We start from the raw sequence: 21,646 nt of genomic DNA on the forward strand, positions 1-21,646 counted from the left end.
GCGTACTATGACTTATTAAAAATTGCAAAATAGTACAAGTCAAGAATCTGCATCAGAAAGTTGTTTCTTGTCACTGTCAGTGTCTATATAATTCAAAAAGTGACCCAACCATCCCCAGCAGAGGACTAGAAAAACCTGATCACACTCTACCAGGTAGAGGAATGATTAAACAATGGTTTTGATACAGATTTTCTTGGTGGAGATAGTATAATTATTGTGCCTGTCACTAGCTACTCAGCAGAGAGGTCTTTCAGTGATCTGAAGAGAATAAAGACAGCAGTAAATCACACAGAACAATCAACTAAACTGGACTATCTCTTCTACACATACACCGTAACATTTGATATAGCTATAGAGATGAGTCAGTTGTAGCATACTCTATCTATGGTTGTAGGCAATGCATGGTAGAGTTGATATCTTCTTTACTATTGTGATTGTCTTTGTATAATGAAGGTGTGTCCCTTGTTATGCGCAGTAAAACGTGGGTGTGGCTTCCGGTGCGTGGGCGTGCCCCAAATTTTTTCGCGCTATCGCGCAACCTGAGCACCCTCCTACTGATATTCCTAGAAACGCCACTGGTCGATACCAGGCCCACTTTCCTATAAGTGAAATGGGAAGTGCGGCCTGGGATCGAGGCTAGCAAAGGTATGGAAAACCACTGTACCTTCCAAAATGTATTGTGGACATTAATTTGATAACACTATTACCATGGTTACTATCTTGTTGTGTGCGTTAGCTTATTGCTAGTATTTGGTATGAGGTCATTCTAACTCAGATTACAGCAACTTAAAAATGCTGAAAAATGGAGAAAATTAATCATTCATAAATAATTATTATGCATAATTATACTGTACAAAATACATGAAAGCCGCCCTAAATACTAGCCTAGTTCCTACTGTACTATATAGTAAGAGCTTTCTTTTGATATACTATAAGATGGGGTCATGAAATTGTGTATTGGTATTGTATTTCTCAAAAGAGTGTTTAAAATAAATGGTCACAGGTAACGCACACAACATGCCAGTAACCATGGCAACTATGTTATCATACTGGTCCTTTCTACGTAAATTCAAGAGCAAAAACATGCATTTCACTATTATTAAAGGGCAGTATACCGACTGACGAGGCTCAAGAGTTTGCTGGTGGGTGTTTGTGAGTGGGGTATGAAAACTGAATGTGTTTATTGTGTTGACCATCGGGTATAAGGCCAACTGTGCATATGGCTGTATATTATAGAGGATGATCTGCTAACACAAGTCCAAACACATGCCAGGCCCGACTGTGTATTATTTAGAGGGTGAAAATCCTCATTAATTAAACTGTGGCTATAGAGATAATAATTATACGATATAGGGAAAGTTATACTTGTGAACATAACTACGACAATGTACACCATGCAATGATGGCTCTTTCATTTTTATACGTAAGGTAGACTAATAATTATTGCCTACAATTATACCACACTTTAAATGCTGATATACATAAACGTGTACGTGTGCTCTAAACCCACCAACGGGTATATGCATTCATAGATCTAGACGTCAGCTCTAGATGCCACCAACGTGGAATTGGCCTTCAATAACATCATCGGTGGTGAGCATGCATTTGTAGAGTATACAGTAGCTTTATGATAGTTGCAGTCAAAATTCCGAAAAATGAACACTTTCTATATAAGTTAAATACACGCACGTACTAAGAGATTATGGGCCTTAGAATATGCAGCAACTGTATAGAGAGATTGTTCTTTTGTAATGGTGCCGTTCCTTTATTGTGACGGCCACAGTGAGTAGCATTATGCATCCCGACACGGTGACACGTACATGTACTGTATGATGCAGTGTAGGTAAGAAGTAGTCTCGATTCCAGACTGCAAGGTAAAATCTAGTTAACTGTTGTATTGTTTCAAAAATGTTGGATATAAGCACCTCATTTTAATGTATTAGATGGTATGACACTTAAATTCTTAGTGCATCAAAATTATTGAACCTGACATCCTCTTTGTAAGGACAAAAGCTGTTGCTCCCAAAATGTTCTTTAATCGAAGACGGCTACGACTGCATTAATGAAAGCACCGCGGGTGCTGATGCGGGTGCTGATGCCTCGGTGGAGGTGCCAAAGCTATACATAACATAAAGCTACTAATAGCTAACTTTTATACACACATTGATTATAATTATCATGATGAACATTTTAAATTTGCTGCATGCAGAATCAGAATCACAGGGAAACTCAAAGAGTGGGTAATGATTGACCATGATTGTTGTTAAAACAATCTATGCCAAAAGTTCAAGTCTAAAATTAATGGCTGCAAGTCAGCAGAGCCTTGCAGCTCTCTTCTCACTCTTGCAGCTACCAATAGCTAGCGTTCTAGTGCAGAGCTAACTACTAAGTAGAGTAGCAACACTCGGTGAACAAGTTTTGCTACGGACTCTTCTGAAAAGGCTCAATGGCATTCCAAGAGTAAAACTAATAACTTACTATAGACTTTATTTTGCAAATCCACAATTAATACCAAGCCAAGAAAACATGACTATAGAAGCCTATAGAAACTCTTACTTGCACTTCATTGATCCTTGAGCAGCTGAAATAGCTAGTCTACACATGCACACACACACACACACAAACACACTACCGTATATACCTCGCTTGCGCCGCATGCGCACCGAGGCATAAAAACGTTTGACATACACCTGTACATGTACATGTACATGCATGCATATATACTTAGGAATGTGCCCGCACTGGTTTATGGTGGTTGGTACTGGAAAAATATAGCCAACGTGGTATAAAGCGGTGAATTGTAACAGCAATTCTCATTGTACAGATATAAATGCATTTAGACTACATTACATCATCTGTAATTGATCTGATTGGCTAAAAACAGTAGATTACATGGAAGCATAATCTACAGGAAGGTAGTTATTCTACAGGAAATGGGCGCATATTCTACAGGAAGTGGACACATATTCTACAGGAAATGGACGTATATTGTACAGGAAGTGACAAATAATTTACAGGAAGTTCTCAAAAGTTAGAATGAAATTTTTAGTGAAGTGACAAGAAGATGACAAAAACATTATAAAAAACACAGAATGCAATAGTTTTTTCAGTCAATATCCATTCTTTCCATGTCCACTGTTGCTTTGTATTGCTTTTTCCAGTTGGGCATGGGCAGGGGGGCCAGGAAGCATCAAAAACACTTTAGTAGTCGCTTGACACTTTCTATTGAGGTTCCATGCATGCCGGTCCAGTCTGCTCTATACCCCCTCCACTCCACCACAGTGCTTCATTCTTCTTCTTGTAGTGTTGCAGAGTCAGTTCTAGCATAGTTCTATGTTCTTTTTACTTGTCTGTTCTTTCCAGTATCTTCAGGAAGCGTTTCACAAGCTTTACTAAGTTTTACTGTAGTTTTTTGTTGTTTTGAAGCCGTCTTCTTGTCTTTTTCTGTCAACTGGTGTCTCTCACAGCTCGTCCAGCTCGCACAAATTTAATTTCTGTTGCTACGCACCAAACCTGGCTTTTTATAACCACGCCTCGCGTATGCGCAATGAAGTCCAAGTTAGATAGACCACACCCACTCGTAGAATATGCGTCTTAGTAACCGCCTTGGTTACGGTTAGATTCCCTCGGCTTTGCGCCTCGGGCTAACCGCAACCGCGGAGGTTACATAGACGTATATTCTACTCTTAGGTGTAGTCTATCCTATATATAATCTCCAACTGTTTCTATGCAGAGATCTTTAACCAAGTAGCCAAGAAGACAAATGACTATATGATGTGATGATGCTGCATGGATTCTTCATCAGTCACATTGGAGAGGGAAAGACCATCAAACCATCACATGTACTGCAGCAGGTACTGAGATAGTTGTGCATAATTATACTATTACTATCAGGGACGTAGCAAGCAACTTTAGGGTCAGGCCATTTTATATAGGCTAAAAAAAGTGCCAATCATTAAAATGTCATGACTCATAATGCTCAATGCTCCTAGTGCATGCAAGGTTACCTATTAACCTATTAGCCTCACCAGGAAAACATAATGTAAGTATGACATACTTGTACCGAAACGTGGTTTGTGCTACAACTACCGTAGTTGCCGGGATACTCCTCTTTAAGAACTCCTGGTCTCACTCATGGGCAAGGCCTAACTATTTTACTAATCAATTGCAATTATTGACGACCTTACCTGCCAAGCTACAAACGGCCAAAACCTGACCAACCTGACCAACCGCCTGCTACAGCCTTAACCATGGTGGATGTTCTAACCGTGGAACCTCTAAAATTTATCAATTTTTTTTGTTCTGTGTATTTTGATTATAAGAGGTGCCCTTACTTCACGGAGACCACATTAAATTTTACATTACAGGGACAGGAATGTTAAACCTACTTTTGATATTCACACACGCCTTACTATAATTATAATTATGCCCTAACCGTACTTTTAGATTTAAGGCGACCTTCTAAATTAGACTCGTGTATGCAGCACCATGAATGAGGGCCCCCAACACTTACATGCTTAATGCTAATCGCAGGGGCCCCTCTCTCAGTATAACATCAGTATTATACTAGCTTCCCCAAAACCTAAAGCGTATACATAGTGTGCAAAATGTTTATTGTCACCTTAGTACAATAATATTTTTTGTATGACTGTCTTCCTCTCTCATGCAGGATGATGCTGAACCTAAATCACAAAAGAAGCCTGAGTGTTGTAAATAATGACCCCTTCCTCTCTAGTATTTGTTTTTATATTATTAGCCTTATAGCTTTATTTACCGAAATGCACTTTCCTACATACAAGTGAAATGTTTTTAAATGATTTTTATGCCACATTTCTCATTTGCACCAAGCTGAAGTAGCTGCTTAATTATAACCCTGAAGTCCTTTTATCGGCTTATGCTCAATAATTCGCCGCATGTGATCGTCACATGACTAATTTTTGAGGGCACGTCATATCTAAATGTGGGCTTGCCCAATAAACCTGTAAAGTCAAGCTGAGGGCAAGACAACGAGCAAATCATCACGCCTCTGTAGCTGAGTACATTAATTGGCTGCGTTTCTGACGGACTCTAGATAAGGTGAGTGTGTGCTAGAGTGATACTCTATCAACTGCTCTGTACTGAGTCCTCTCTGTTGATGCATGCACTGTGTGAGGACACTCAAAGCTTGACTAGCTAGCTAGCCCATGTAGCTAGGCCACCATGCTATAATTATATTCTTTAGTAGGGGGTTTCGTCTGTGTGTCTGGTTTTGCATGCAGCTTTTCAGAGGGTTCAAAACAATATACGGTACTGTGTATAGTTAATTATGTAGGTGTCGCTATGTGATTATCATATTAATTAGTACAAGTGTATCGCAGTGTACTCTGATCTTATGGGGAAGGAACATGTACACAGTACAGGTATTGAAAGTATTGTCTTAAGGTCCTAGTGTGAGAACAGCATGCATTGTATATACATAATCGTAGCATTCAATATCTTCCCTTACTGTTACTGCGGCATAACATACATGTACAAGTCATGTAACTTGATTAATTTTTGTCTGCCAAATTTTTGTCTACCAATAAATACAATTATTGTATCATCTCTGTGTTTTCATGCTTGGCCTTACGCCTTCTGTGTAGTGTCTGTGTGTACATAGAACACTTGTAGTGTGTGTGTGGTGTTCGTGTAAACTGTCTGGCTCGTTACATGTAGCTCCATGTCTAATTACGTGTTTGTGGGGGCGTGTCCTCTGAGAGCACTTAGGTGTCCCTAGTGGTGTGTATAGTTAGGTATTAGGGTACCTTACATTCATGTGTTCCTCTGGTGTGTGTGTGATTAGGGTATAGGGTACCTTATGCTGAGGTGTCCCTAGTGTGTATGTAGTGAGGATTAAGTATATTAGGGTACCTTACATTCAGGTGTTCCTAGTGTGTTCATAACTATGGTTAGGTATTAGGGTAACCTTCGCTCTGGTGTGTGTGGTTAGGTGTATTATTGTGACCTCAGGTGTCTAGTGATTAGATACAGTATACCTGTAAAAGCGTCTATGTACTTGACCTTAAAGTCGATCTCCATAGCATGTGTTTGGACCTGCGTTAGAAGGCAACTTCTTAGTTACATAATTTTATTTCTGCCCTATACTCTATACTGTTATCCTTACTGACCAAGGCAAGGGAGCACAGACAGACTGTTGATCTGTCCTAATCACTGTACTGATAAATGGATAAATGTAACCTTCCTCTAGTTTCGAACTATAACTTGACCACAGCTGTAGTTTCCTTGCGTACTGTACAGTGCACCCTACCCCGTGACTATGGTACTATGGCAACTATTGTGATCACGTCATAACTTCCTGTACTGAACGTCTACATACACAATAATTACATGTATATCATACTGTACATATACTTTACTTCAAAGAAATACTTAATTTGCTCATTTGCACACCCACTGGTAAATGATACTCCTTAACTTTTAGGGAAAGCAATTGCCCCCAAACACTAAGCACTGTTCATATAATTATTACGATTTGTTCTGTACTAGTATGTAACCATAGACACATGCCTGTTATAGCTCACGCCCTCGGGCAGAATTCACTGTATACTCCATGCAGTCATTGAGATTAGGATGTGGCTAAGCTTGCCTTCTCTGTACTAGGGTCTCCTATGTGTGTCAAGCATATGAGCAGCATTGCCGGTACATGAGAGATTAGGATGTGGCTAAGCTTGCCTTCTCTGTACTAGGGTCTCCTATGTGTGTCAAGCATATGAGCAGCATTGCCGGTACTAACCACATCTTATATAGGCATAGTTGCTGCATAAAAAAGGCAAATGTGTGTGTGTTGAATTGAGATGGAGGATTGAAAATAGCCAACACTTCTGGTACTGGACTTTGCAGAATCTTTGCAACACAGCTAAACGATTAGAGCGTTGCGCGTTCCTTATATGGAGCAACAAAGTTATTGTAGTAAACCCACAGATCAGAGACCACAGATATAATTATGCTAAAAATGCTAGCATGTGTCATATCATGTGACTGCAAGCAGCAGCTGGTTTATAAGTTAGCAATGGATAACTACTTTTTTTCAAGCTATGCTCCAGCATGGAATGTTTCTTCTTATCCTCCGACACAAGTAGATGATCCTCCAACACCATTAGAAAGAAAGGATCAGTAACGGTGTTCGCCTCCAACTTTTAATTGCTTCTGGAAGCGGGGGCGTAGCTTCATTGCATACTCTACTAACCGTAGTAGCTAAGTGACCTTTGACCTGCCCTTATTTGTAGAAAAAAATTAATGATACTGGCTGAAGAAAACAGATGATACTGGATGGATAAACTGATCCAAAACTGGGATGATACTGTGTGTGATGTTTCTGGATGTGAAAACAAGGGAAAGTGATATGATACTGATGTTCCTGGATGGATGAAAACAATGAAGAGTTAATTAATCGAGTGAATAATACAATCATGATTGATGGATGGACAGATAGATGATTTTGGCTTAGACTGGATACTGTGTGGCGATGTCAGCCATTACTTGGGTAAAGGCAGCTTGTTTCGATTGAGGGGTTGACAGTCGCTCTCTCCACATGAACTCGTCAAGGTATGATGGCAACTGTTGTTCTGTCACCCCCCGCATCCTCTTCAGCTTGATCTTAATTCTATTCCAATAGCTCTCAATGTTTTGTGTGTGTACCCCTGTGACGCTGTTCACAAACTCAATACTGTGGTTGACGGTGCCATGGGATCCAACATTTGGCAACGATGCTACATTATTGTAAGCGGCCCAACAGTCGGAATGTATCACTGTGCCTGGTTGAACATGTGCCTGTATTATAGGCAAGAGTGTGACTGCTCTTCTATCTGCCACTAACTGGACAAAGCCAGTGGCAGGGGTTGTTGACGTGTCAGCCAACCCAAACACCCACAAGTCACTCCTGGGTCGCCTACCCCGTCCACCCTATTGTGTTTAAGTGTTTACAATATTATTGTGAGCACAATTTTACCTTAGGTTTGTGTCGGAACAGACTTTCATCGATCTGAACAATAACACCAGCTCCTCCAAGACGGATAACAGTTGCGATCAGCTTTGCTGAGCATACCTCTCTGAGCCATTGGTATATATCACACCCCGTGGATGGTCTCACCTCAGCCTCCATTGCCATGTCTGTCACAGGGTATTCTCTGGACCACCACAAAATGGCTACCAACCACTGTTGGAGAGTAATCCTACTCTTAGAGAAGAAACTGAGGTGTCTGATGCTCCTGGTGGTCTTACATTGTGGGCAGGACCAACAGACGTCATCCGAGCCTGCTGAAGACCTTCGCCGTTCGATCATTGGAATAGCACACCTATTTTTGTTTATTATTTTGATCACACCTATTTTTCCTTTTATTATAATTATGCTTATTATGGATATCCCTTATTATAATATAAGATACCTACCTTGTACAGTCGCAGGTAGTTGCAAGCAGTCCTTTACCCCTAAGATAACTGATAATACCCCCTGTCCCACCTCCCACCACTGTTGACATGCTCAAGATAGACATACTGATAGTGGATGGATGGATAGATGTACTTACAATGCCATGTGTGAGCGAATATCCCGGCAGTAAAGCACCAAGGTCAAAGGTCATTTAGCTACTACGGTTAGTGGAGTATGCAATGAAGCTACGCCCCCGCTTCCGGAAGCAATTAAAAGTTGGAGGCGAACACCGTTAGTGATCCGAAACAAACTCTGAAGACTCCTACTCCTACACAATTCGAATTATCAACCCAAAGAAGAAAAGTAGCTACAAGACATTGACTTGGCATGATGTCAAACAAGTGTTTAACTCGGTGTTAAGCCTCAAGGCTAAGATTGCTGAGTCTTACCCCAATGAAGTTGCAGATGATTTGAGCTTTCAAGTAGGCTACTATCATGGCAGAGGTAGCAACAAGCGATGGCTGTTGGAAGACAGAGATGTGTCAGAAATGTATAAGAATATTGACAAGAAGAGTGTAACTTTGTGGTGTGAAGGGAGACCTATCAGTATAGATGAAAGTGAACCACCACCAAAGAAGCAAAGAACCAAACGTGACCTTGTTGAAGATGAAGTAGATGACATCATGAAAACCTTGAAGGAAAAGCATGTTGATATGGCAATACCCAAACTGCGGCTTTGGGCACGATTAATTCATTCTGGACATCATGATGATTATGACGCTCCTCCAAATATACCCCTTATAACCGGCTCACCCAACCCAACAAAGGGAAAAAAGGAGAGCATCAGCACCATGTCTGATGCTTTTACTGGGGCAGCCAACGCAATAGCCAGTGCACTGAAACATACTCGAACTCCTGAGACACCAACTTCCAGCTCAACTGTTTCACCAATGAAAACTGCTCAGCTTAGAAGAAGCTGTCTGGAAGATTTAAAGCGTATCAAAGAGCTGTTTGAAGATCATGTTCTCTCAGAAGAAGAATTTGCTGAGCAGAAAAAGAACATTTTGTCATCACTTAAATCTCTTTGATCTGCTTCACATGTACATTTATACCAAGATAGTTGTATATCCTGAAAAGAACACTTGACAACACATATTTATCTCTTTCATGAACTGATTCGCATCACTGATTTGACATCACAATACATTATACATTAATATTTTCATGATTACGTATATCCTGCATGCCTTATCCATTGTGAACAATCATGTACAGATATGCTGTTCATAGCTGCTAAAACGACTGTTTCTGTGGCAAGATAGTCCAATGATTCCTCGTTTGCTTTGAGTACCAATTTCAATTTGGAGAAGCTTTCTTCTATTGGATTTAGGTCTGGGCTATATGGTGGAAGAAATTGTACTATAGCTCCAGTAGAACGTATGGCCTGTACAACTGTGTCCACATGATGAATGCTACAATTGTCCAGTACCACCACACTGTTAGAGTTCGTTCCATTAAATGGTTGTAATTTGCTAGCTAGAGAGTTAGTGATAAAGTCCTCGAATGTATCAGCGTTAACGGTGCCGGTTGTAGTATAGCAATCCAGTACACCTTCTAGTGAGATTGCACATATAGCCGAAACTCGCTGTCCACGCCAAAGCAATTTTTGAACAATAGCAGGCTTTCCTCTTAGGCTGTATCCAAATTTCCGCATACAATCCCTCCGATCAGATCCTGTTTCGTCTATAAAGACGAAAAGCTCCGGGTGGCCTTTATAGACTGAAACGTCAATCAAATACTGTGCACGCAACAGCTCACTTTGTTGTTTAGCTCTCAGAACCATTTTTTGTCTTGTTATCCCAGAGGCATGTATGTACCTCATTATGGTGCTTACGTTGACATCTGTCCCCGTTCTTTCAAGAAGATGTCCTTGTATTTCCCTTAGATAGATTCCAGGTTTTTGAATAACCAACTCCAGTATCATCACTTTATCTATAGCAGTGAGTTTAGCAGTTCCCTGATTAGGAGGATATTGACTAGGTTTAACGTTCCCAGTAGCTCTGAATAGACACACTGTTCTATGCACTGTAGATGGATCCACAAGGAGATTAGCAGCTACCTTTCTATTGGGCAGACCAACTACTTCTACTTGGTAGATCATTCTCCATCTTAAATCTGAGGAGTATGACTTAGATCTCTTCTCTTCACATGAATAGGCCATAGCTATAATACTGAGACTTTTCAAATCTGCATTAAATGATGATTACATAACAATGTTTACATTGTTGACCACAGTTTACATTGCTACTTAAAAGGCTCTACTCTATCTGTGTTGCAAAGATTCTGCAAAGTCCAGTACATTGTACACTGTATGTGTAGTTGCACAATAATCAGTGGTCTCCCTCACACTGTAGGTGACAGTGGTCTTTGACAGTATTATAACCTTATATCTGGTCTTTGATCTAGTATCATGTGTACGTGTGATACATGTAACATGTGCGGTAAACTAAGTGCTGTTACATGTACATGTATGTCATGTCATAATGTTTGGTACTTACCAATTTCTTCGTGCATTCCATCGTTACAGTACGGTTAGTTTAATTACACCCATCATTGACATGAATGCTAATTAACTGTTTCTAAACTTACAGTGGATCCCTCTGAATATAAAGAACACTTTGGGAGCAGTCGTTTGTTCTTTATAGAAAGGCTGTCCCTTAATTACATGGATACCTTAACAGTGGCTGTATTATAGAGGGTGGTCTGCTAACATAGGTCCAATGCATGCTATGGAGGGACTGTGTGGGCCCATTAACATGGCTGTATTATAGAGGGTGGTCTGCTAACATAGGTCCAATGCATGCTGTGGAGAGACTGTGTGGGCCCATTAACATGGCTGTATTATAGAGGGTGGCCTGCTACATGTAACATAGGTCCAATGCATGCTGTGGAGAGACTGTGTGGGCCCATTAACATGGCTGTATTATAGACAGTGGCCTGCTAACATAGGTCCAATGCATGCTGTGGAGAGACTGTGTGGGCCCATTAACATGGCTGTATTATAGAGGGTGGCCTGCTTATAATTATGGTGACCACAATGGACAGGTTTCACTGTACGTACATGTAATACATAATATGCCACATTAAAATGTTCTTCATTTACATGTAGTATTACTCTGTACATTGTAACATTGCCGCTGTGTTTGCTATACAACCACTGTTTATGGTGCTGATAAATAAAGTGTTGTCACTCTGGCGCACTAGTTGTGGAAACTCAGCTCACTACATGTACTGTATATGAGTGGGTGGGGGAGTACAGTGTACAATGTACAGTGCTGATATGATGCTGGCTCCTACAATGTATCTAGTAATGGTGCTTTCCCCGGCCAATCTTAGCAACATTCGCATTGCACAATGTTTTTGTGGTCCACTATAGAGCTACTTTCTGTGTAGTCATGATTACGAGGCAATTAACAAAAGTGGTGACTGCATTTTTGTTTAAAAGGTTGTTTGTGGTTTGCAACTCACGCAAAATTGGATGGCATGTGGTGTTTAGACAAGTCATGAGCACACCGAAATAAAGGTTTTGAGTGGAATCGTGTCACCGCTGGGTACTACTACTTGTGAGATAGTAGTTGCGTGCATACATTGTGTTGATACGTCTGTACCGTAAAAGTCTAGTAAGGCTACGTTACATGTCAATGTATGGATATTTATACATGAACAAGTCATCTTTTTGTGTATCTATATACTGATTTTTGCTGATCTATCTGCTCTCAATCTTTCTCTCCATTACAGCAAAATGAGCAAAGAAGATGAATATGACTTTCTGTTTAAGGGTAAGTACCAAGTACCTTCTACTATTACTATAATTATTTGTTGTAGGCTAGCGTAGCTATATACATGTTAAGGGTTTGTTTGGCTTTGTTCTGTCTTCCTAGTACAATACATAAAGGTATAGCGATTAAGTTTACATGTACATGCATTGTGTCTTGTGAGCCTCTTACCAACTTCCTCTGTTTCTTTACATGTGTAAGTGAGGTCACTTCCTTGGCAGCATTAGCATGCATTTGTGTGGGCTTCTCTACCTCCAATGCTGATAAATGGAGTGTTGGGTCAAGTGTCTCTTCTTTCTAGTGTGGAATCTGACTATTAAAGGCGTTCAGTAATAATCAGCTCTGAGGCACGCCCTCTTTTTGTGTGTTGTCATGAATATCGGTTAAGCTAGCGCCCCACTGTACACAGAACACTCTGTAGTAGTGAAGCCTCTGAAGTGTGGACAATTTGTATCAAAGTGCTCTGATTTCAGGGGTTGATTTATATGCTATTGAGGTAGAACTTGGTTGAATGTCCTGATTGTAAGAGGGTCCTTACTTCATGGAGTACACATTTAGTGGTTCCACTGTGTATGTCTGTTGCCCCCCCCTCCCTCACACACACACTCCCTTCCCCACACACCCACACATGCACCCACACCTCCATTCACACACACACACTCTCCACCCACACACCCTTCACACATACACAGTTGTGTTAATCGGTGACTCTGGTGTGGGCAAGTCCAACCTCCTCTCTCGGTTCACTCGCAATGAATTCAATCTGGAGCACAAGTTGACCATCGGCCTAGATTATAACATCAGGATTATTCAAGTGGACACTAAGACCATCAAAGCTCAGATCTGGGACACAGGTACTCTATTGTCAGTGTATTGTCATGTATACATGTACTTTGCAGCTCATTTGGAAGTTTTGGGGAAATAGTAAATTACTCGAACTGTGCCTACGTGTACTTGTACCCATACACATGTACTTGTATAGTTATAGCAAATGAGAGATTTACTAGTACATGTAGTAACTTTACTCTGTGTGTGTTGTTCCTCCTCCCTGCAGCTGGTCTTGAGCGATACAGAGTAATCCCTAGCACGTAAGTCATGAATGCGTAACCATAGCAGCTCTTAAATGAGTATAAGTACCAGTACTCTCGTTTGTAAAATTCTGCTACTAGAAACAATGTTTAACACCAGATTTATCACTAGCAGGAAAGTCTGTTTTGCTACACATCTGTACTGTACAATTTATATGTAAGTAACTTGTATGCTGCTTGCATTTGTGCTAACAACGCCATCAAGGGCGTATACAGAGAAGAGGGCATGCAACTCACTATGTATCCTACGTACTCATCCGACTTCGTATCAGAGACCGGATATGCTAAAAATAGAATCCAGTATACGGACGTGAACAAGTGGGCGGTGTTGTTTACGGAGTTATAATTATGGGCGTGTACATCAGAGCTGCCTAGCTAGCTAGCTAACAGTGCAGTATTATTTTAGAGAAGTGTCATGACCAGTCCTAGTCCAGCCAGGTCCAAGACAACCCCTTCGAGCATGAAGTTGAGTGCTGGGCGCATTGTTAAGAAGTACCAGAGACTCAGGAAGACAGATTATTGTACCTAGGTTTCATCTTCTTGGAGTTGCAACTGTTGGATGGTTTGCCTTTGCCTTTGACACTGCTAGTACAAGCCATACTGCTGCTGAGAACTAGTTTTACTATGCTGCAATCGAGCTAGCTAGCTGGCACAGATATAAAAAATACTTTGATTTACCTTGTGCGGTCAAAGGTTACGCGTGGGCGTTTTTGTGGGCAGTTCTAAAAATAGCTCAATACGAAGTCCGATGATTCTGAGAATAGGGCGAGTTGCATGCCCTCTTCTCTGTATACGCCCTTGACGCCATGCAATATTCACGATTGTAGGTCTTCCCTGTATGATGTACACCTTTCAGTCCACTTTTCTGACTGTTTTGTTGTTTGAGTCAGTTTGTCAATTTGTAGGGAATGAAACTACTAGCTACACTGTAGAAGGTTAAAATGGTGCCATGAAGAGTGGTCCATTGTGTACATGCATGCATATTTGATTAGTACATGTAGACTGAAGTGTGCTGGTACACTTGGGATGTGGTGGTTGGTACTAATTACCCCTAGACAAAAATAATAACCACCTCTTAGGCCTAGTTTGCTACATTAAGAGGGAAATGTGTGTACATGTAAGTATTGCAAAACTGAGATTGAAGATTGAAGATTGAAATTATCCACCATTTCGAAAATGTTATGCTGGTACTAGTAAGTAGTATACATGTACATTGTACATGTGGTATCCTACTCCAACCTTACATTCGCTACAATCCCCCTCTCCCCTACAGTTACTACAGAGGTGCCGTGTGTGCTCTCCTAGTCTACGATATTGCCCAACGCTTGACATACGAGAACATTGAACGGTGGTTGAAGGAGCTGAGAGATTATGCGGACCCTAACATTGTCAGTATAGTAGTGGGTAACAAATGTGACTTGAGACATCTCAGAGTAGTGCCCATAGAGGAGGCCAAGGCGTACGCAGGTGGGTGTGTGTGTGTGTGTGTGTGCATGTGATGTGCATGTGATGTGCATGTGATGTGCATGTGGGGCCCAACCTTTGACATATACGGTCAGGGTTTCATCCAGGATTTTAAGTTTGGGGAGGAAGTTTGAAAAGAAACCGCGCGCGATAGCGTGAAAATTGTTGAGGCCACGCCCACTTCCGATCACCACACCTCTTATTTGGTTGTTGGTGCCTATTAGTGATGTACTCCGGCAACTCCATGTAACTTGGTATGCTGGTTTGAAATTGTGGACCGTATCTATCTATAAAACATATAGAAACTATACATGTACTAAACAAAAACAATGGATAGATTTGTGGTAAGACTATAGGTGATGACCAATCATCCTCTAGCAAAGCTACATGTAGCAAAGACTGTGTCTATTTTGGTTATAGTGCCCCCCCCCCTCTCTCCCTTTCTCCATCTTCTCCTCTCTCCCTTTCTCCATCTTCTCCTATCTTCCCCCCACTAGATGAAACCCTGACGGTAACATAATTGATACCCAAATTAATAAATGCTGTGTACAACCTTATAATTATGAAGCTATAGTACCTTTATAATATGTGGTTGGGTATTCAGTTATGACCACCATAATTATGGCCTCGGGTATACGGTAGTGTGTGCGTGCGTCGACTGTTTCAGCTGCTCAAGGATCAATAAAGTGCAAGTAAGAGTTTCTACAGGCTTCTAGTCATGTTTTCTTGGCTTGGTATTTGTGGATTTAAGCTTTGTTCTCGAGTTACGCCTACTTGAAATGTCATTGCAGCCTTTTCAGAAGAGTGTGTATTTAGCAAAACTTGTTCACCGAGTGTTGCTACTCTGCTTAGTATAGTTAGCTCTGCACTAGACCGCTAGCTATTGGTAGCTGGAAGAGTGAGAACAACAATCATCGTCGATCATTACCCACGCTTTGAGTTTCCCTGTGATTCTGGATTCTGCATGCAGCAAACAAAATTAAAAATGTTCAATGTGTGTATAAAAACTAGCTATTAGTAGCTTTATGTTATGTAGCTTTGGAACCTCCACCGAGGCACCAGCACCCGCGGTACTTTCATTATAATTGTATACCGTGCATGCATGCATGTATGGACTTAGCCTCAATTCCAGCCCCTCTCACTAGAGGGCCTGGTATCCACCATTTGTGCGCGGGTGGATTCAATAGTAAATTTGTTAGTAAAGCTATTAGTGTCAAGAGAAAGAAATCGCCGTCACAACTCTAGGCTCATACAAGGAGCATTGATCTTACTGAGATGGCATCAAACAAGCGCCTGGAAGCAAGTATATAGACTTGCCAGAGCCGGTCGGTATACTGACAGAAAAACGCCCACCACCGTCTACCACATGCAGTACCAAAGAAGACAAAACCTGACTTTTCAACACTGGAGAGAGCAAGAGCAGAAGAGAAGTAGAAGCCATCACAACAAAACTAGTCACTAAAGTCTATAATTATTTGTGTTGTGTTTGACCTTCATTAAGTTGTCATACTGCAATTCAAAGTTTCAAATACCATTGGAATCCTCGTTAAAAAGCGCTTCTATATCTATGCTGTAGAGCTGGTAAGCTCCAACCAGCTAAAAGTCATGTAGAAGTCCCAGGCATACTTGTCTACCACATAAAGTATAAATGAAGCCATAATTGACCACATAACTTCCGGGGTCGAACTCAACACAAATAGACTTTAGTCTAGGCCATAAATGTTGTAAGTATCTGTGTTATTTTATTAAAACTGCTATGATTTGTGCAATGACATCATTTTAAAATATACAATAATATTATACTACACTAAGATATCTCGACCCCCCAAGTTTTGGGGCGATTGGACGAAGCCAAGCCGTCTTTCTCAATTGAGAACGGCCTGGACTATGACCACCATATAATCAGGGGCGGATCCAGGGGGTGGTTATAAGGGGCTAAAGCCCCCTTTTAAAAAAAAAATTGTTAGTCTGAGGTTACAACAATTTTACCACTAACCTTGTTACTTATGCCTCATTTGAGGATGCTACTAGCTATAGCCAGTATATGAAGGATCTACATATGCTATATAGCTATACCGATATAGCTATACATGATATCAGGAGTATAGGCCTTCATTCTCTGCACTTTAAAGTAGATTTACAGTTATTAAAATGGCTGTCATTTATTACTGGCTCACAAATTCAACAAAAATTATATAAATTAATGGTTATTATGCCTCGGTGCGCATGCACAAGCGAGGTATACAGTAGTGTGTGTGTGTGTGTGTGTGTGTGTGTGTGTGTGTGTGTGTGTGTGTGCGTGCGTGCGTGCATGAACTGTTCGCGTTATACTATAGCTCAAACGGAATGCTCACTTAAATTAATCTTTAAAAAGGTTGGCATCTGATGTCCTAATATTATAGTGGTGGATCCTTGATACCTTGTATTATCCTATCTAGTTAGGCAAGCAAAAGAAAAAAAAAAAAAGGGAAAAGAGCAAACAGCACAAAACCATACAGGTAGAAAAGGCAAACAGATGCCCGACCTTGATAGTCGAGAATGATGGGTTAAAGAGTCTTTAACGGTGCACCAACCCTCCCCATTCATCTGTTGCATTCAGAACAACTAGTACTGAATAATTATTGGAAGCTATTCACTTGGGGCCATGCTGATTGTAAGCTATATTCACATTTGAGGTAATGCTGACATAAAGTATAGAACTTATCTTAGACTTGATATTGGCTGCTGTAATACTTCAACTTATAGCTTGTGCATGGCTATGTACTTGTGTAAACTAAATCTGACCTTGAGGGAGGCTTAATTTATTAGGTACAGGCCTGTATTGTCTGGGCTAGGTTTTGTGGTGGTAGTATCTGATAATGGGGATGGGTCTATGTGGTTCTTCTAGGTGGCAAGCACAAAACAATCATTAACCTCTAATTTTGGTTCTTAGAATTAGCACAAGGCATTAGTCAAAATAGATAGTAGTGTGTGTGTGTGTGTGTGTGTGTGCGTGTGTGCGTGCGTGCGTGCGTGCGTGCGTGCGTGCGGTCAGGCTGATATATACAGCTGCTCAAGGATCAATGAAGTGAGTTTCTACAGGTTTCTAGTCATGTTCTCTTGGATTTTAATTCGTGGATTTGCAAAATAAAGCTTCGTTCGAGTTATGCCTACTTGGAATGCCATTGCAGCCTTTTCAGAAGAGTGCGTAGCAAAACTTGTTCACCGAGTGTTGCTATACTCTAATTAGTACTTATAGCTCTGCACTATAACGCTAGCTATTGGTAGCTGCAAGAGTGAGAAGAGAGCTCCAAGGCTCTGCTGACTTGCAGCCATTAATTTTAGACTTGAACTTTTGGCATAGATAATTTTTAACAACAGTCATCGTCAATCATTATACTCACTCTTTGTGATTCTGGATTCTTCATGCAGCAAGCCAACTGTTTAATAATCGTGATCAATGTGTGTATAAAAGCTAGCTATATATTATTATTAGTAGGTTATGTAGCTTTGGCACCTCCACCGAGGCATCAGCACCCACAGTGCTTTCATTATCTAAGCACAACCCAATATATATATAATTATACTTACAAAAACGTGAAAAATTGCTAGGATTGGCCGGGGGGAAACACCAAAGAAACAAAAAAGCGGTCATTTGCCAACAGTATACAGCTCCATTCCGTTAAAACGTCATTAAAATTTTTTCGCTAGTTGTTTTTTTGTGGTTTTCCCGGCCAATCGTAGCATTGCATGGGGATGTTCATTTAACTATACATGCCGCATATAATTAGTACCGTATACCCTTGCGAAAATAAGCCCATCTTGAATAAATGCTCATCCCCTCTTTTACTTCGAAGTTCTTGCACAAGGGTATTTTGACACGATTATATGCCCACCCAGAATGAAGAGTTTGAGCATGTGCACAGTAGCTAAATGCCACATGTTCATCTATTATGAAGAAAGAAAAATTTTAGTTTAGACTATAAATTATACTCCTTGCTGGACCAAGATCAGACATATAACTTTCTCTGTGCATGTGGATCTGTTTGCCCTTGAAGATGTATATATGCATACAGGGAACAACTATAGCAGAGAATGCATGGGAACAATTAACACAAAGCTGAGAATCACCCAGGCCAATTTTGCAGGTTATACCTTGCCTTGGTTTGCTGAAACAAAGTACCTGATAGCTCTGCATGTAGGAGTATGACCTACAACTTTGTCCATCCTTCGGGAAATTCCTGCTGCTACATCTGACAAGCAACGAATAGAGTCAGTTTATCCACTTCTTCATGTTCATTCTTATCATGCTTTAATCATATATACTCGTGCATGCTATAACATTGTTGTTGTCAATGAAATGTTCATGCTGAAATTAAATTGATAAAGAATTGTCATAGAGCTAAGTATAGCCTCGACTTGAGGCCGCGGGTGGGTGTATATTCGAATGACAATTCGCTGTTCGCGATTAAACGCCCAGTCCCCTAATAAGCCTAACTTCTTGCAGAAAAAGGTGGGCGTATTTTCGCGAGGGTGGGGTATATACATGCATTTGACAATATTTGTGGGACATAATGATCATTGACCGTGCATTTTGTGCAAAGTATACATGCAATTATGAGTTTTAGGCATAATTATAATTATATACACATCCATAATAAAAATAAATACATGTAATTGTTGACATGCATATGGAAGACTCACAGTCTATCATCTCTTCAATTATTTTAGAGAGGCGCTAATACTACACTATAAAAAATGATGTGTGGTTTCACGTAAGTGCGTGACTATATATCTATAGGAAAAACGCAGAAAAAAACACACATTTGCCACAATAGTCACGCACTATGCGTGAAAACTATGCACACATCATATTTTACAGTGATAGCTATACATGCATATATGAATGACGTTGTAACGGATTGGAGCTATGCTGTGTCATCTGCTTTCTTGCATGTTGTTTCTATGCTTTTGGTGTTTTCCCCCGGCCATTCCCAGCACTTTTTCACATTGCAAATGTTTTTGTGGGTCTTGTTCCCATGCTTTTTGGGGGTCAGATTGTTGAATAGAGAGTTGTTAGAGTTAGTGGGCACCGGTATAGCATGCCTTCGTAAGTTTGCAGTTATTCAGGTGTTATAGTGCATGATGTTTAAAGGACCAGATACTATTTATCAAATCAACCATGCAGGCATGACTGCTATATTATCTTCTCATTCTTGTTTATATTAGTCATTATAATAATTAGATCTATGTCTTTATTTTATGTGTCATAATTTATATACAGTTATCTAGTAATTCACATGTACATATTATTATAACGATACTAGATGAGAATCTCTATAGACAATAGCTAAGTAACTGAGTGCAACAGAGGAGAATCTAGGAAGACAGAGTAGATCTAGTAAGACGATAACTTAGAAGAACCTATGAGAATTGGGAATACAATAACTTGAAAGACAGAGTTGTCTAAGTAGCTGCATGAGGTTCATCTGTAGTCACAATGTGTTTCTCGAGAACTAGCCACTCTCTTTGAGCAATGATGCATGATTCGAGGCCAACCCTGAGTCTTAAAAGAGTCACATAAAGATGGCGGAATTTTCTAGGTAGCAGAAATCGAGCCTGAGAGGTATATAATGTGCCTCGTGAAAGCGATCGCAAATCTGAGAAAAATGCCCATGGCCAACACTGCATGTATATAGTGGTTTGGAAACTGATTGCAAAATATCATGAAGATGTTTGTACAAGGAGGAAAATCTTCTCAAGAACCTTACTTATTACTTACCCATGCATGCACTTGGTCAGTCACTCATTTGCAGTAAAGTGCGATAATAGTGCACTTTTAAAGAAATGTGAACGTTTTTTGAATATCACAACATATGATCATACAAAACACTCTATAGAAACTAGCTGTATATACAGTCAGTTTCAGATGTGATCCTTCCCTGCAGAGATATAACAGTTTAAACATAATTATATAGGAAATACGTTAAAAGTACTACAAGAGTAGTGCCTGATCCTAGTTAAAGCTATATACTGGCTAACCGCTTTTAATTAACAATATAAAGCTAGACCTTAATCTGTCTGTGGTTGAGTATTCAGTTATGACCGTTATAATTATGACCATCATAATTGTACCATGTTACTGTATGGACATGTACAATGTAAATGCAATTGAATGTTCATAACTTAGTGCCTCTGCTCTCGTAGTAGTCTAGTGTATTTTAACAAAAAGCTCGATTGTGCAATTGGACAAGAATGCATGGGCAATACATGTACCACATTCCAAGGAGGTTCGGGGAGTTCTTATACATGCATTATACCAAGAGTTCATTATAGGAAGAGTATACGCAACTCCAATAGACTGTACACAAAAACATTCCTCCAATCTTAGTCACAGATACTGGGTGTTGTAACCCCAACTAGCAGGAAAGGCAATTAGTAACTATGTTTTCATTGCCTTTCCTACTGGCAGTTGTAAATGAATAACATTAGTGATAATTTTATCACAATCATCACTATGTTATTCATTGCAAATTTGATTTCACAGTTTATACAACAGCATGTGGTTGCTACATAAGGTTGGAGAAACGCCCCTATGGTTTTAAGTGAAGTTGCGTACTCTTCCTAATGAACTCTTGATTATACTGATTATACAAACATGACATAATATTGACAATATTGTTCCCTCTGCAGAAAAGAACGGACTGCTCTTCATGGAGACCTCAGCTTTCGACTCAACCAACGTAGAGGATGCCTTCCAGAATATGCTAACATTGGGTAATGAAATTCAGATATACAATTATTGTGAAATATGACTATAGTATATTATATCAGGGTTTAATCTAGGATTAAATATTTGAGGGGGGGGGAGG

General features: G+C 40.2%; 2 protein-coding genes and 1 long non-coding RNA gene across 16 annotated transcripts in view; 1 reads left to right on the plus strand and 2 right to left on the minus strand.

Annotated features, from left to right (window-relative positions):
• The first annotated feature begins 4,939 nt into the window (after nt 1-4,939).
• LOC135335879 (uncharacterized) overlaps nt 4,940-21,646 on the plus strand; it is an 88,729-nt gene continuing 72,022 nt past the window's right edge. For 12 of the 14 annotated variants that reach the window (XM_064531518.1, XM_064531519.1, XM_064531520.1 and 9 more), the window contains exons 1-6: nt 4,940-5,076; nt 12,206-12,246; nt 12,936-13,097; nt 13,298-13,331; nt 14,605-14,798; nt 21,468-21,551. In XM_064531518.1, the coding sequence (XP_064387588.1) occupies nt 12,210-12,246; nt 12,936-13,097; nt 13,298-13,331; nt 14,605-14,798; nt 21,468-21,551 (511 nt within the window). In that variant the 5' untranslated portion in view covers nt 4,940-5,076; nt 12,206-12,209. The remainder of the gene's footprint in view (nt 5,077-12,205; nt 12,247-12,935; nt 13,098-13,297; nt 13,332-14,604; nt 14,799-21,467; nt 21,552-21,646) is intronic. The other 2 variants (XM_064531530.1, XM_064531534.1) reach the window with 1 other exon arrangement.
• LOC135336145 (uncharacterized) lies at nt 7,256-8,709 on the minus strand. The gene is made up of 2 exons (XR_010394759.1): nt 7,988-8,709; nt 7,256-7,941 (listed from the first exon to the last, which is right to left on the minus strand). It is a non-coding gene; the product is annotated as an uncharacterized LOC135336145 (long non-coding RNA).
• Nucleotides 8,739-10,759, minus strand: LOC135336033 (uncharacterized). Its single transcript, XM_064531801.1, has one exon. It carries the CDS (start codon nt 10,626-10,628, stop codon nt 9,636-9,638), a length of 993 nt encoding a protein of 330 aa, XP_064387871.1. The 5' UTR covers nt 10,629-10,759; the 3' UTR covers nt 8,739-9,635.

The sequence above is a fragment of the Halichondria panicea genome, chromosome 5 (assembly GCF_963675165.1).
Source record: "Halichondria panicea chromosome 5, odHalPani1.1, whole genome shotgun sequence".
Taxonomy (NCBI): Eukaryota; Metazoa; Porifera; class Demospongiae; order Suberitida; family Halichondriidae; genus Halichondria; species Halichondria panicea.

What these genes read in the sequence shown, in the direction of transcription:
- LOC135336033 (XM_064531801.1), bottom strand. Translation starts at nt 10,628, where the DNA reads ATGGCCTATTCATGTGAAGAGAAGAGATCTAAGTCATACTCCTCAGAT.